This window comes from Brienomyrus brachyistius, chromosome 14 (genome assembly GCF_023856365.1).
Source record: "Brienomyrus brachyistius isolate T26 chromosome 14, BBRACH_0.4, whole genome shotgun sequence".
Lineage (NCBI taxonomy): Eukaryota > Metazoa > Chordata > Actinopteri > Osteoglossiformes > Mormyridae > Brienomyrus > Brienomyrus brachyistius.
Window position 1 is genome coordinate 2,271,431 of NC_064546.1, and position 16,195 is coordinate 2,287,625.

The following is a 16,195-nucleotide window of genomic DNA, read 5'->3' on the forward strand; positions in this document are numbered from 1 at the left end:
ATTATGGAAATGCTGGCCGGCGCGCTGAATAGGGTTGAATTCCTTAACGTGGCACAAAATTACTACCTTGAGGGAGAGAGGTGGGGGGAGGGGGGGCATGAGGAGGGGAGCCACGTCAACTGGCGAAAGTGCCCCCCCCACACACACACACACAGACTGGCGGTTCGACAAAGACGTCACCGCAGGCACGTTCCGGCGCGTTCGGGGGGCCGTAGGCACTGCGCAGACATGCCTAATGTGGCTGTTTAGCCCCTCAATTATTTAAATGCACCCATGTGAGGATGGGGAGAATGGGGGGGTTCCTTTTCCGCCCTCCCTTCCCTGGCAGCTTGGGGGGTGCGGGGAGCAATAAATCCGGCAGGCGGCCGGTGCCCACACCCCCCCTTTCAGCCCGATTCAGTATGAGGACACTCGTGACTCTGTCTTTCCGGGTCTCTGGGCTTCGGTGTGGCAAGACGCACAGCTCAGGGTCCGGTAACTCGGTGTTCGGCGCTTACGGCACGATTTAATGTGATTTGTTGCCAAGGCCTGAGTGGGATATGAGGAGTGTGGAACCGTATCAAAGCTGACCAAAGCCGGTCGCCCTCACCCCCAATCCCACCCGAAGTAAGGTGCTAGGGTGGGGCAGAAACGATTTTTGGGGGAAAGTCAAAACCAGTTACCATGGAGGATATGATAGTGACTGACTTATCATATCGTTTCACTGTCCTCATACTGCACTACAAACATACACAAACACACTAACCAGCCAGAGAGAGTAAGGAGGACTGACTGCAAACCATCTGCCGGCAGCAACGCCCCACAGCAAAGTACAGCGACCCTCCAGGAAAGGAGGGTCAATTAATAAGCATTACCAAGGTTAAAAAGGGAAAGATAAATGTGTTACACCCCCCCCCAAAAAAAAAAGTCCCCTAGCTCCTGGATTCAATGTGCAGGAAGGTTTTACATGAAAAAGCAGGGCACAATGTGGGAGTACTGAGGATGAGGAGAGGCAAGGGTGGGACTGGGAGTTTGGAGTCCCAGATAGAGTGGGGAGGGGGCTACAGCTGAAGGCCTGTGTTCAAGCTATCATCCGGCAGCCTGTAAAGAAGGCAGGCAGGCAACTATGGCTAGTGGCACTGAAGCCGGACGGTGCACGTCATTGGATCCCTGGGGGCATCCAGAAACAGGCTACCCACTCCCACAACACAGCAGGGAACATCTGAGGGACATTGGGACAGGAAGTCACTCTTATACAGGGAAGCGTGGAACATTAAAGACACCCTCTTACAGTAAGTTTAATATCTCCCTCTCGAATCTAAGATACGATATAAACAAATATGTTGGACAAGTATTAATCCAGTGAATTTTTTTGTTTTTCATTTTTCTATGATTATATACACCTGGCCAAAAAAAAGTCATACACTTTAATATTTTGCTGGACCGCCTTTAGCCTTGATCATCATGCACATTCGTCAATGCATTATTTCCACTGTGCAAGATCTCAACATTTTTTTCATCCAGATTTTCAGTCGAGATCTTGTACTGATGATAGGCGAGTTGAACCACTCTGCAGAGTGTTCTTCTGGACATCTCAACGACTTTCAATGAGGTTAAGGTAAGGACTCTGTGGTGGCCCTTTCATATGTGAAAATGATTCCTTACGCTCTCTGAATCACTCTTTGAGGATTCAGACCCAATGAATCTTGCCATTCTCATCCTGCAATACGGCCACAGCATTAGAAAAGAAGAAATGCATTGTTGGAACAACCTGACCATTCAGGAGATTCAGGTACTCAGCTGACTTCACTTTATTACTGCATAACATTGCTACTTGTAATAATGATCATTAGCTCTGAAGTATTTGCTGATTTAAATTCAAACGGTGATCTTTTTTTGGTCGGGCAGTGCAAACCTACACTAACAAAAGCTGTGCAGAGCTGTGCATACTCAAACCACCACCAAACTCACCAACTTCTATGGCAAAATCACAGAAAATTTCATCAGTAGTGCTGGTACATCATGGAGGAGCTACAGCCCAGGGTAGGATGGCCAGACTGAGGGATGTGAGGTTGGCCTATAAGACCACGGGAGCCACACGGTCATCCATCCATTGGATACACATGGCTGTCCACAATTAGGTTTTGTTAAACAACCACCATGATTGCAAAGGAAAGGCTTGTTTATAGTGATCTGTCACCGCTGGGCAACAGGTTAAAACAATGGAAGTTATTTTTAGTTATTATGAATAATCATGCCATTGGCATACTATCTGACGGTACAGAAGTCTTTAATTACATGTGTTGCACTTTTTAAAATCCATAATTCTTCAAAATGCAACAGGTAGTACTACTTTACTGCAGGCATCAAGTCTTCAAAAAAGTGATACAACAGCGACCGTTATCTTCAATGATGAAATATTCTACGGAAAGTGGTAATAAATTAAGAGCAGAGTTCAGAGAGTGTCTCTGCCTTCATCCCGACGTCTCGCCTTGTTAGAGGTTCTGGGAAACGGCACCGTCACGCCAAAAACGAGCCGTTAAAACGGGTGTCCCCGCTCCAGGGCCAGCCTGCAAAGTCTGCAGAAGGCAAGAGGCAGAAGCAGCCCCGGGCAGCCCCGCACGCCGACCCCCCCTCCATGCCCCCCCCCCCCCGTGGAGCGGTGCGCCCGGCAGCCAAAGCCGTCCTTTCAGCCTGCTTCCTCGCTCCGTCTATCTGAGACGTGCAGCAAGCAGAGGTGTCGCTTCTCCTCTGGCATTTCGGACAGTATCTGCCTATAGAGAGCAGTGAGGAGCACGAAGAAACAGAAGGGTATTATCAGGCAAGGATGAGAGCAGCAAAGGCATTTTCTCTCTTTATTCCTCTCCTAAGCCCTGGGCTTTGCTCCCAATCCGATTGGACGATACGGCCAGGGATGTAAATGAAATGCAAAGAGGAATAAGGCTGGCTTCTCATCTCCAACGTGCCCCCCCTTCTCTCTCTCCCTCTCACACACACACACACACTAAATGCCTTCCATCTCTCACATGCTTTTCTCCACTGCTATTCTCTCCCTGGCTGTTTACGGTGCCGTCTCTCCAGTCCCATTCATGGGCCTGCATCCCTCGCTCCCCCCAACCCCTCGCTCGCTCGCTGCCTCCCACTCCCCCCTTCCCTGGCTGGGCTCACGGCCCTTATCTGCTCACACGCCCCACATTCCAGCGTTTGCGTGGCTCCCTGCCTGCATCCGTGGTCACGGCGATTCCACGGGTTCCCACAATCCCCCGGCAGCTCGCCGACTCGGGGCGGGTAACTGACACTCACGGCGACAGAGCTGCGAGCACGCAGGGGAGGGGAGTGAGAGACAGAGAGGGAGAGCGAGAAAGAGTAGTGGGGGGGGGGAGCAGGAAGACCACGGAGGAATCGGAGGGATTGAATCGAGATGAAAAGAGAGCGGACCTGGGCAGGGAGATATTCTGCTATTACTGGACACCACTGGGCTCCTCAGCTCAAGGCCAACTGTGTGACTCACCCACAGTCAGCGTGTCATCACTGAAATGTCTGCATTACACACCCAGTGTGGCCACAACGCACTGCACACAACTCAATCTTCATGGGGACTCATTGCATGAGGGGGTGGCAGCGGGGCAACTGTGGTGGGGGCTTAGTGATGGCAGCCAGAACTCCACATTAATCACCCGTCCAACCGCCCCCCCCCCCATCTGGAGTTTGGACCTTCGTTGCTCCCCACAGATGACTTTCTTGTCCTGCTACAGTCCTGAGACAAAGCCCAAGGAAATGGGTCAAAGTCTCAGCCTGATGTGGAGCATTTGGCCCTAAAGAAGGTGCCCACACATGCACACTGTCGTCTACGCAGAAAAGACCAGCCAAGAGGAGAGAGAGATACAGAGCAAAGCATCTTCATTAGAGTGTTTAATCCAGGGTTTTTTTTTTTTTGGAATGACGCAAGGCGACAGACCCATCCGTGACCGGACCGATCTTCTCTTACAACTCACGGAAAATTACATTTTGATGAGGTCTCTATTTTCCCCGTCGCCGGCCGACTCCAAGAGTGAAACGCCCCAAGGGTCAGAAGCAGCCGTTTGCTCTGGCGGTGATGGGGGGGGGGGGGGGCTGTTCCTATACGTGCACACGTCATGCAGCACAGAGCCAATAGGTCTGGGTCACCCAAGTACAGCTATCGTTTAATTCACAATATCACATGGTGCCAGGATGAGTAAAGAAGGAATTTTTAAAAAGGATTACGAATTTGAAAAGTTGTGATTTATCTACATTGGTACACTTGTCTGAAAAGGGATGAAGCCTTATCTTTATAGCAAACAGCATGCCCAACTCAGAGCAGCACATGTGACACATTAATGAGCAGCGGCAGGCACTGAACGCACCAGCAGCTCGCCCGTCCTTCACTTAAAGAGCCACGATCGCCTCCCACTTCTTCTCATTCAGTTATTTAAATGAGTGGGTTAGCAGACCCTGGCAGCGTTGCTCCACGCAGAACGGGACGACTTCTGAAGTCAATGGGCGGTCTGAGTCTCAGGAAGGGAGCTTTAAGGCTGACTGGCCAGCGCGCTCTTCCCTCTGCAGGCCACTAGGGGCATGATACATGAGCGCAGGGATGCAGCGGGACATGGACGCAGGTGATGGCACGTGGACACATTTATTACACTTTTCTTTTTATATCAATCATTTCTTGGCGTATTTTATTTGTTCAATCATAGCATAATATAAACAGCCAGTCAGGACTGTGCCTCTGGTAGCGTCCCCATGCACGCCACCCCCCCTCCAAATCGAAAGTTTATCATTTGGCCATCTGGGGCATTGACATAAAAAAAAACAGGGAATTATGAGTAACATGCTGACAATTCAAGTTGTACTGAAGGCTGCTGAGAACACAGTTAATGAGGTTACCTGGGGACCCAGGCATGTCATAAGGAGGTTGATACGTCCACAGACAGACCCGCGTGCTGATGCTTGTTCTTAACCTGGTTAGTCCCCTTAAAAGGACTAGCAACCTTTAGTGATCTGGACCAAACCAGCAAGTGATGCCACAGAGCCTGACCTGGGGGATCCAGGCCAGTGTACCAGTGTGCCATGCAGCCTCTGGTCCAGTCAGAGGTACGCCTGCACCTGAGCTCCTGTGCTCCCACAATACCCTGGGGCAGTCCGTCACGGGGCGGACAGGCCAGCATCCACGGCGCTTCTAAATGGGTCTCTAGCTCTGACATTTCATATTTCCTTTAAATCCACCAGGGATTAGTGCCAAGTCAAAAAAACCAACCCTCATCACATCCATTAGCTTTTTGCGTTTAAATCACAACAGCAAGATGGGGGCGTAAGTGCCCCACACTAGTGCAAGTCTGCCCCAGATTAACTGCCCGGTCTAATCCCCGACCCCCTCTGAGGGCGGCAGTAACATGTCAGAGAAGAAGAGGACAGCGGGCGGTCCCAGGGGGCCACAATTACAGCCATAAAACCCAGTGTGGCAGGCCAGCCGCACCGTTTAAAGTGACTGCCTGGTAAAGCCCGGCCGGTCGGCCCACTGCACAAGTTCCGCTCCTAAAGACATATGCTCTAGAGTATTGTTTGCCAATCTGGTCCTTGAGGATCCACAGCCGGTCCATGTTTTTGTTGCCTCCGAGCTCCCTACCAGACAGTCCACATTTTTGCTTCCTTCCCAGGAGCTAGTCGGGAGCAAAAATGTGAACTGTCTGTGGGTCCCCGAGGACCGCATTGGGAAAAATTGCTCTAGATACTTCCATAACAAGCAACAAAGATCGAAAAGTCTGTCATGGGCACTGATTTGACCCAGCTGAGTGCCCCCCCATTATGTCACACATATCATACATCTACCTTTAGTGCCAGTTTCATACATGAGACCCTCACACATGAGACGTGGTTTGCCTCCACAGTAAAAGCTCATTGAACAGGCTCCCGCCCCCTCAAAGTGGTCAATGGACATGACCCTGGCCTCAGGGGCTGCTCCGGCTGGCTCTCAGCCTCTGCCTCTCTTTATGCAGGTGGTTAATGGCGGTGTGGATGGCCTCGGCCTGCAGGTCCGTCGGCTCCCTGTCCAAGTAGCGGCTGAAAGACTCGATGCTCACGGTCAGCAGGCTGTCAGGGTCGTGGCCCCGCCCCCCGACTCTCAGCAGCCTCTCACTTGCCAGCGCCAGGTTCTTGTCCCAGTTGATGGGGTGATTCTCATGCGTGTCTACGATTTCTTTATACAACTGTCAATCACAAAAAGAGGACGGACATTTGCTCGAGTTACTTTGTATATCAAACACTTATGGATTCTAAAGAATTGTATAAGTCAATTGCAATATCCATAATATGTACAGAAAAGAATTCCCAAGTGTAAAAGCACAGCCGGAGTCTCTGTTGATAAATATTGCACATAAACATACAAACACTGAGTAGATCCAGACTCTATTTAAATTCACAAGGTAAAATGTATACATATATAACTGGCCCTGCAGTTTGTGTATGATATGTAACAGCGCCAGTAACTGAACTCACACGGTAGGATAGCTCATAGAGGCGGGCCTTGCTCTCCTCTGAAACCCGCTCTGCCAGATCGAACAAGAAGAAGGCCGTCTTCATCCTGAATCCAGCAGAACGGCCGTTAGCCATGAGCAGAAGCAGGGGTGCCGCATAAGAGCAGCCAGGCCGTGTGGCACCTTACCTGGCCTGCCACATCTCCTCGTTAGCGACCTTCTCCCAGGAGCTGGGCTGGAAGCTGCAGAGGGCACATGTACGAATGAAGTCAGCTGTTTCTGACGTGCGGCCGGGTGAATATCAACGGCGTCACTCCCAGGAGCGGCTGCAATCTAAGACAAAGAGCTGGCCCTCCGTGGCAAGCCCCACCCCCCACGCACAGATCGCCATGCTGACCACCGCACCTGTCGTGTGGCTCGGTCCAGTTGTACATGTCTCTGGTGCGCTGGGCCCACTCCTCGGGGTGGAAGCGGGTCTGGATGGGCACCAGCTGGTCGCAGATGCCCCAGGGCCAGCGGGAGAAGCTCCTTTCCCAGCTAGGGTCTCCCTCCGGCAGGCCGATGCAGGTGAACACGTTCCTCCTGTGGACATGCGACAGAGGACAGATTAGCACTCCGAGGGCAGCAGAACTAACAAATTAGCCAGGAAGATACACCTCTCTAGATTCAAGAACTTCCCTTAGCCTAGTCTGAATGTCTTTTAATTATCACACACTTCTATGGGGAAATGGAGCACTGGCCATATCTAAATCATTCCATTTTGAATAATCCAAAGGCCACAGAGGGCTTCTCATGCAGTAATCACACAAACACTCAGGGCATTTCTTACACTTTCCCTTAAAGCCCCAAGATGCACTCAAGGTTAATCCTGTTGGTCAGTCTTGCCCCCTTTCAAATGTGATTGTTTGACAAGCAAACACTGCCGCCTGGTGGTAGAAAATATATCACACTCTTGGCCTTGAAGGACTTAAGGATTCTTTAGGCTTTTCTGAGCTGATTCCCTGTCACTCTGCATCTCGCCTGTTCAGCTGCTTTAAAAGCAAGATGACTCTTACTGTGTGTTGTGAAGCAGAAACTGCTCCAGGCTGAACGTGTTCTTTTCCTGTGTGCTTAAGGGGTCCCAAAAGCGCCCAGGGAAGTGGACCCCTGGATGATGCCGGCCCAGCTTCTCTACGTACCAGCTGTACGTCATCACCTAGAGGAGGAAACGCAGCACAGCCAGTCATGCTCACCTTCTCGAGCCAGCGTGGCCAATGAAAGTGCTTCACGCTAGACAGTCAACGCAAAACGGCCAGTCAGGACTTAGCTTGCCAGACCTCCTGTTCAATGAGCCGCAGGTCCGGACGCAGCCCCTGGCAGTAGTGCAAGTACCGCATTGTGTTGCCCGGCAGGTCGCCCCGGGTCAGGATGATGGAATCGTGGGGGATGGAGCCCAGAACACCACGGGCGAATCTCTCCACCACGTCATTGTGACTTTGATCACATGCTCTACAAAACAAGAATCTGTTACAGCCACACAGAGCACAATCCTGTACTGAGCCCTAACATCACTGCTAATGTGAATATCCTGTGAATTTCACCTACACAGCAGATACATTTCAGACACATTCATTAACACAGAATAAAGGTGACAGTAGGAAATGAGTCCCCAACAGTGCAAAATGACATGTAGGGTAGGATAGAAGCAAGCTCCAATCCCCCCCCCCCCCCAACTAACGACACAAACTTCCCGCTTTCGTGTCTGTTTGGGTTTTCAAGTGCTCTCTGTCATGGCCCAATTTTTCTCCTCCTATCCCCCCCTGTCAGGCAGGAGCTCCCGCTGAGATGTTCTTCCCTGATTTGACTTTCAAATCAGAGCCGGGCGGGCGAAAATTCAAACTGACAGCACTGTCCAGGTTGTTCACCTGATCAAAGCACCGCTCTGACGCCTCACAGAGTTCCTTGTTAGTTTGTGATCTGTTCACTCTGATCACGGATGGCTCCCATCATGCATTAATGCCTTCATTATACCGCCGCCCGTCTGGGCCGTACAAAGGGAGGGGGGAAACGGTGCTCTTCTGTGGGGGTCCTTTCTGCGACACGCTCTCATTACGCTCGCTAAACGGAGCGAGAGGGGTGCCATGGGACTCTGGGCCAGGCTGGGGGCACAGCAGCGCATGGTAATGCAGGCCTTCTTGCTGCTATCACAGTAAAGTACAAAAGAAAGTAGGGAATGGTGGGATTTTACAGGGAGCAAATGGACTAGATGGGGAAGGATGGAGAGCATTTTTGAGTAAAGGGGAGAGATGGGATTTAACAAGGAGTAAGCAGGCTGGATGGGGAAGGATGGAAAGTATTTTTGAGTAAAGGGGAGAGATGGGATTTAACAAGGAGTAAGCAGGCTGGATGGGGAAGGATGGAGAGCATTTTTGAGTAAAGGGGAGAGATGGGATTTAACAAGGAGTAAGCAGGCTGGATGGGGAAGGATGGAGAGCATTTTTGAGTAAAGGGGAGAGATGGGATTTAACAAGGAGTAAGCAGGCTGGATGGGGAAGGATGGAAAGTATTTTTGAGTAAAGGGGAGTGATGGGATTTAACAAGGAGAAAGCAGGCTGGATGGGGAAGGATGGAGAGTATTTTTGAGTAAAGGGGAGTAATGGGATTTAACAGGGAGCAAATGGGCTGGACAGGGAAGGATGGAGAGTATCTGGGAGAAAAGGGGAGTGATGGGATTTAATAGTAAACGACACTGTAAAATGTAAAATATAGAATATGGAAAAGATGGAAAATAAAAGAGAAATGGGGATTAATCAGGTATGAAGGAAAGGAATAAGTGATGAGGCACAGTGGGGTGTGATGCAGAGTGAAGTGCAGGAGTGGACAATGATGGGGAGTTATGGGTAATTGTCGGTGGTAATGGGGAGTAATGGATAGTGAAGAAAGTGGACAGAGCTGGATGGGCATGATGTGGGGGAGGCAGCCAGATGGGGGCACCCTGGGTGACACCACGCCTACTTGCATCTTTAGATCCTGAGCGGAACGGTTTCCGTTCCTCTTTGCCAAATTAGCTGAATCATGGCCGCCCCACTCAGCGCCCCAACCTGGGCTTCCAGCCCTTGAAGCGCCGCTCACCTGTAGTTGGAGTGCGCCATGTGCGCCAGTAGCCCCACGCTGAAGGCCCAGCCGCAGGCCGTCCACAGCCACCGCCGGGCCAGCCGCCGCTCCAGCGCCGCCTGCAGCGCATCCAGGCCCAGGCCAGCCAGCACACACAGCGCCGCGTCGCACTGCAGCCAGAAGCGCTCCACCTGCGCAGGTGGGCCGTCAGCGCAGTCGCATGCCAGCATCGCCGCCGATACGCCGCTCGGATTAGAGCTTACATCACAGTCCCCCGGAAACACGCCTCGACGTCGACTTCCATCCAGAATGAAGGGCTCCCGATATCTATCACCCAATGTGATGGCTAAAGTGCCTTCGCATGAAGGCCATGCTGACTCAGAAATAATTAAAGGAGAGCAACGTAATTCGTGAGCAGCCAGGCAGGTCAGTCCCGGCTTGCGGGCAGCCATGGGCCGATGGGCCGGGCGACGGTGCGCACCAACGGCTCCCGTTTCTCGTCTTTAAACAGTTTAATTACCTTGGAAAGGCGGTAAAATGGCACAACCTGTGAAGTCCGAAGATTAAACCATTACAGCCACGTCTGCCTGGGGGGTGGGGGGCACTACTCAGCCAAGCCATAAGCCTCATGTAACTGACACGAGAATGAATGTGAAAGGAACACAGCCAAAGGCCACTGGCCACAATTCATTTAGCACTATTTAGTTTCATTGCACGATATATTATTTGTGTACGATTTATAAATGTGCTAACTCACGAGTATTCAATATTGAGCTCAGGAGTCTCAGTTATCATTTGCAATCCTGGATATTCCATGGGTCTCTCCAAATTGTCGGTCACTAAATACTTTTGACAAGAGAACTAATTAAAATTAATAATTAGTCAAATTTACTAATTAAGGATTTGGGCAGAATTGAAAGACATTCAATCACCCAATCTGCCAGCAGGGTTTGCCGGAAGAGGAGAAAAGGCAGGGATCATTGCAGGGCAGAACATCACCCTACACCAATGCCTTACGGTATGTAAAGCAGCTTGCCAATTTACTGGGAGTCCACCACAACCGATGTCATGCAAATTGCATTAAGACGCCAAATTTAGCCGCGCCATTAATTTGCCTGCTAATTACTTATCCAGCCACATATATGGACCCTCAAGACCCATCGATATGGATGCCGAAAGAGATCAGTACCCACCACTCCCAGAAGCAGCGGTTTGTTGATGTCAAGGTTGGCCCTCCAGGAGAAGAACAGTGAGTACAGTGATGCCATGGCAGCCAGCAGCCTGGGTAGGATGCGCTGCCTCCTGTAGGAGGGCACAGGTCATTGTAGTCAAATCACATACATGCCCTACAGCTAACAGCAACATAGCACTTTAATTACTGCATGTGTAATCTGAAATGGCCACTTAACAAGAGAGGTGGGCTTAGCCTTTTATAATTATCCAGCTACTTGACATTATCAGGAAACAAATGACTGCACTGAAACTTCCACACAGTTAGCTGGAGCGTCAAGCCGGCACGCACCAGCCCCTCACTCTCTGGAGATGACGGGGACGATAGGAGCCGCGGAAACGCGACGCTCTTGGGCGCCTAATCGGCTCGGCTGACCCGGCCGTCTACGCGGGCCGGCTGCGCACATGCCGTGACGTCACATGCGTGGGCCCGGTATGCAAGCACCCCTGGGGAGAAGCAGCGGTACACAGCAGTTCAGCGTCTGCTATCTCGATAAAGGGCCAGACCCTCAGAAATCGCTAAAATCCACACAGAGTAACGTGGTTCTGACTGCCTCCTTCATGGGCATGCAGGCTATGGAGAGAGGGTGACATGGGCCAGTACCCCAGGGAACGCCCACATTGTGCACTCCTCTACTTAAACCCCAATGGTGTTTAAACTAAACAACCCCAGTCAAAGCATCCTGTTGAATCAGGAGTTAAAAAAAAAACTGGAAGTTAATTAAACCAAATTTTGCCCCCTTGCCCTTCGTGCCTCCTTCAGCTCGACACTGCTCTGCGTTCAGGGCCAAATACAGACACCCAAGGTTTCATAGCATCCCTTGGGCTCTGAGCTGTTTGCCAGCTGCCTCTGCTCAGCGTCAGGCTCTATGCCAAGGCGGGACGGCACTGGGTGCATGCCGGGGAATCAGACGGGGGCAGGTAAACATCTTACCTGTCCAGGGATGAGAGAAGCAGGCCTGCTCCAGCCAGAAGCAAGATGGGCATGGAGAGGTCAAGCATACAGTGCTCCAGCTGGGCCCTGGGACACAATGGCAGAGAAGGCCCCAATGGGCTGTGGGTGTGTGTGGCTGTGGCTGGCTCAGGGCCCACCCCCAAACGCCATCCTCCCTGTCCACCCGCTCAAACCCAACAGGCTGCCGCGGGCAGCGCGCCAAACCGCCGTCTGTGAGCTTGTGTCAGCTCCTCTCTCCCCACTCGCCATGTGTAGCGAAATGCCTATTGCTTCCCGTCACGTCCCACCCTCTCCCTTGAAGTTAAGGTGTGTCAGTGGTGGTAGTGATGGTGTGGGGGGGGGAGGAGGCTGGGGGTTAGTTTGTCCATCAGGTAGAGAAAATGCTGCCACCGGGATATGTGTGTGTGTGTGTGTGTGTGTGTGTGTGGGGGGGGGGGGGGGGTTGGGGACGCAATCTCATAGCAGTATTGCAGACTCTGTCATCACTGCCTGTCACGCTTTAACAACACAGTCGTGTGATCATTTCAAACTGCTGGAAAAACACAGCATGGTGATTTTGTCCCGTAAACGGTCCGAGGTTCCCGGTGATGGGGGAGCTGAACAGACATGAGAGGAAAGACTCCATTTAGGACAGGGATCTCCCGTCTCTGATGGCCTGCAATCTGACTTCCCCACCAGCCAGCAGATCATACAGGCATACAAAAGCCACATCAAAAACCCAGAAACAAAACATCAATACGCTCCTTAAAAGGGGAATCACCTTCACGTCTCCATTTTAATTCAATTAAACATTCATAAAATGTCACAACCTTATTTTGAGCATGGAATATGATTAGCATGCATTAATCTTAAGTGCCAAATACATCAAAATGTTTACAAAATGTAACTTATTATTAAGAATAAACCAGAGTATACTCACTGAAGCATCCTGATTAGGTCTCCAGCACTCTCAGTTTTAGCCTAAAATTACATAATTAGACAGGGAATGGGCAGTCATACAGCAAGAAAGAGACAAGACCATCAACCAATCAGTGACAGAGAGATCGATCACATAGCAGAGAAAGAGATGTAAGTCACACAGGCCAAAAGGGAGGGGCCTGTCAAACAATCAGAGCGAGTGAGATCAATCACACAGCAGAACAAACCAGGTCTCTCATACAACCGGAGAAAAGTCCATAGCGTGAAAGAAAGGCGAGTCACTGAGAAAGCGAGAGAGATGGGACTCACTTGTAATCACAGAAAGTCTATCATACAATCAGAGAGAGGCACATGACAGAGGGAGTGAGAGAGAGATAGGACTCACACACAGATCCATTACACTTTAATCCTATCCCTCCCATAACACATAGCCCATGGCACAGCCAGGCCAGACTGCTATGAGTTAACACAACACAACCCTGGCAGAGCTGATTAGAGGAGAAATGCAGCCGATTACTGTGTGCTAAATGGGCAGCAGAGCCTTGCGACAGACCCATGAGGATGTGCAATAATGACCTTTCAGCTGGAGACTCAGTACTCTCAAATAACACCTATTTTTACCTGTTTCGCTTACAGCTTTAACAAATGGTTTCTTAGAGTGTATGATTTTTTTTCTTGAAAATAACACAGCACAACATGAATTAACTTTATACACAACCCGTCTGCAGTAACAGTGATAATAGCAAGACAAAGCCAGAGAGGGTATGCGAGGGTGTTTAGAGGCAGAGGGACAGTACCAGGCTGAATGTGCCATACTCCACCCTCAGCAGGTGACTGAGCAGGCCCCAGAGCGACGTCTGGTCGCCCCAGCTCCAGCGGGCCGTATTTAAGGCTGAGGAGACGGGAAGGTACAGGTAGGGCAGGAAGCCAGTCAGAAACCACAGGCTCAGGGCTCCTAGGAGGCGCAGTGACAGCTCCTGACAGGTAAGGAGTAGCGCAGATCAGGTCACAATGCATGTTCATGACAGAGAGAGAGAACGACACACCCAGACATCTCTCACCTTGAAGGCATGCAGTCGCAGCAGAACCCATGGAATGATGACCAGCAAGTAGAGTATCAAAGTGTGCTGGTTACATAAGCCGAGGCTGCAACATAACGCCCCCCAATGGGCAAACTGAAGGGGAAAGCACAGGGTTACTTACACTCAATAGCTTCATGACTGCATCGCCACAGAAGACTTAACCTCAGCCTAACACAGATGTTCACAATAAATCGAACATCGGCCCAGTGTACCTTGACAACACTGAAGTTATTCAGGAGGTGCCAGAAGAATGGTGCAAATAACAGATACACTGAGCTGCTATAACTAGCCAACCACTCATTTGACGATGGGATACGTAACTAACAACTTTCAACTAATGTATATCAAAAATATCTAAAGAGAGCGTGACTGGAGAAAAGCGGGAGAATTTCAATCAACAATTCATGCCTTCCTTTTTAAACGATGTTTAATATTGTGTTGCACATGTACAGACTGGCATGTCACTAAACTGAACAACTGAATGGCGTTTTCCATTGTCATTTTTTTAAGTGACTGAACCTTCCGGGGAGGGGACTATATACTTTTCTCGCTTGACTGTATGTCAAGGCAGATAAGCAATATGCCTCCCCTTGATCTTAAATGGCCTCTTGGTCATCTGCCTGCTATCATTTTAAGTCTCATCTATAAAATGTCAGGCACAGCAAGGGAAGGTCGCAAAGGGCCCTCATTAACACAACTTGTGAAGTTAATTATCTGACTTTAATCTTTAAATAATTACCGTATTCCAAATCGTTCTCTAAATGCATTTATGCTTTTTAAAGTGCAGGTTTTTCTTAATTCATGCTTCAAATGGTTTTTCTGCATTCTGCCTTCAACAGACTTTCATTCATTCTATCCATAACTGGTTGCCTCATCTGTTTTTATTTATATTGCTCAAGGTTACGCAGCTTTAAATTGAGATCTTCCTTGCATTTTCCCATCTCCAGCACGTCGGCCAGATCGTAAAATCTTTGATTTAAAAAATTATAATAAAAAACCTGTGCATTCAGAGCACTTCCAAACGTGATCATGTTTCTAAGGCACAGAACTTAATCAAACTCCCATTTCCTACACGTCAAAAAGCAAACTGGTGTGAGTTGCCCACAAATGACTGAATTTCCGGGGCTCCTGTCAAAGCACCGCATGTAAACTTTACAGGCCGGACGGAGGGAAATCTCCCTCGATTAGTCACGGCGCAGTGCCAAGGCGCAACATGCTTAAGCAGCCTCTCTGAATAATTCAGACTAAAATTACTCCTAGGATTAAACTCTCTTCGCTGGCTAATGTTAATCTCCGCCGCCTTTCTTCACCTGCGGTGATGTCACGAACAGTTTCAGACTTTCCACGCGATGCGCACAGAGGCGCTTCTGAGCAACGTTAAGTTTGTATGCGTTATTAAAAACGGTGCCAATTTCGGGAACGACCCTGCCGTCTCTGTGCTGTCAGGTTTTTCAGTCTCTGTGCCTATGGGTCTTAAAGCTTCTTAGGAGGGGACGCTTGCTAATGGTGCCAATCCCTGCACCGTTTTTTCGTACCGTAAGCTCTAACCAGCCTAGGCATGTTGTTGATAGCGTCGGGCCCATTACCTTGCTCCTGTCACTGGCACTCTCGGCGCAGTGGAAACAGGCGGCCAGTGCGAAGATGAGCCCCACGAAGAGATTGTTGAGGGAGAAGACCTCCGCCACCACCGACCACTGCCAGGTCAGCCGAGACACGGCGAACGCCCCCCCGGCCAGCACTCCGCCCGGCCCTGTGCCGACCAGCCTGAGATGGCAAGAGGTACAGGTGCAATCAGGCAAAGGAGAACAACGTGTATTATAAATCTGAATAGGGGCACAACAGTGATTAAAAAAAAAAAAAAAACATATTATTAGTGACATCTGAGCTAACAAAACCAGCAAAATTAGACCAGGGCAGTAATATTGAAACAGTAGGCATAGCCATCATTATTGCAATTATCGTATCCAAAAATGACGAACATTCTGGCAGTCCACGGCTGCTGGCCAGAGATGCTCTCTGATGATCCCACTCTCCCTCGGGCAGCCAAACACTCCAGTACTGCCTGCCAGTGATAGCCACCACGGGAGATATCTTTAGCAATTTAAATGATTCCACAAAAGCCCCCCCATGCCCCTCTCTCTCCCGTCTCTTTAGCGGTAATTGAGGCAAACTTGGGATAATCTGTTATACGCTAAGACCCACCACTTATTACAGAGAAACAGAAAGAGACATGGAGGGAGGGAGAGGGAGAGGCGATATATGAGAGGCAGGAGAGGGGAAGAAAAGGGAAAAAGGGTTGCAGGGAACGAGGTGCTGGATGGGGGGGCGGGGGGTAGAAAGTGAGGATGGAGGATGAAATGAAGAAAAAAAAAGTTGAGGGGGGAAAAAAGCCCAGTCCCCAGTATGCTGGCTCTGAAATTTGAGCAGGCTTGACAATTAAGGAA

The 16,195-nt window shown here is 50.1% G+C and overlaps 1 protein-coding gene across 1 annotated transcript in view; it reads right to left on the minus strand.

Annotated features, from left to right (window-relative positions):
* Positions 1 to 2,614: 2,614 nt before the first annotated feature.
* Positions 2,615 to 16,195, minus strand: part of tmem260 (transmembrane protein 260) — a 28,841-nt gene continuing 15,260 nt past the window's right edge. The window contains exons 4-16 of the mRNA XM_048975131.1: positions 15,338 to 15,515; positions 13,731 to 13,844; positions 13,467 to 13,646; positions 12,671 to 12,711; positions 11,731 to 11,817; positions 10,760 to 10,868; positions 9,585 to 9,757; positions 7,790 to 7,961; positions 7,529 to 7,668; positions 6,879 to 7,055; positions 6,662 to 6,715; positions 6,496 to 6,580; positions 2,615 to 6,206 (exon numbers count right to left, since the gene is read on the minus strand). Of these exons, the coding sequence (XP_048831088.1) occupies positions 5,949 to 6,206; positions 6,496 to 6,580; positions 6,662 to 6,715; positions 6,879 to 7,055; positions 7,529 to 7,668; positions 7,790 to 7,961; positions 9,585 to 9,757; positions 10,760 to 10,868; positions 11,731 to 11,817; positions 12,671 to 12,711; positions 13,467 to 13,646; positions 13,731 to 13,844; positions 15,338 to 15,515 (1,768 nt within the window). The 3' untranslated portion in view covers positions 2,615 to 5,948. The remainder of the gene's footprint in view (positions 6,207 to 6,495; positions 6,581 to 6,661; positions 6,716 to 6,878; positions 7,056 to 7,528; positions 7,669 to 7,789; positions 7,962 to 9,584; positions 9,758 to 10,759; positions 10,869 to 11,730; positions 11,818 to 12,670; positions 12,712 to 13,466; positions 13,647 to 13,730; positions 13,845 to 15,337; positions 15,516 to 16,195) is intronic.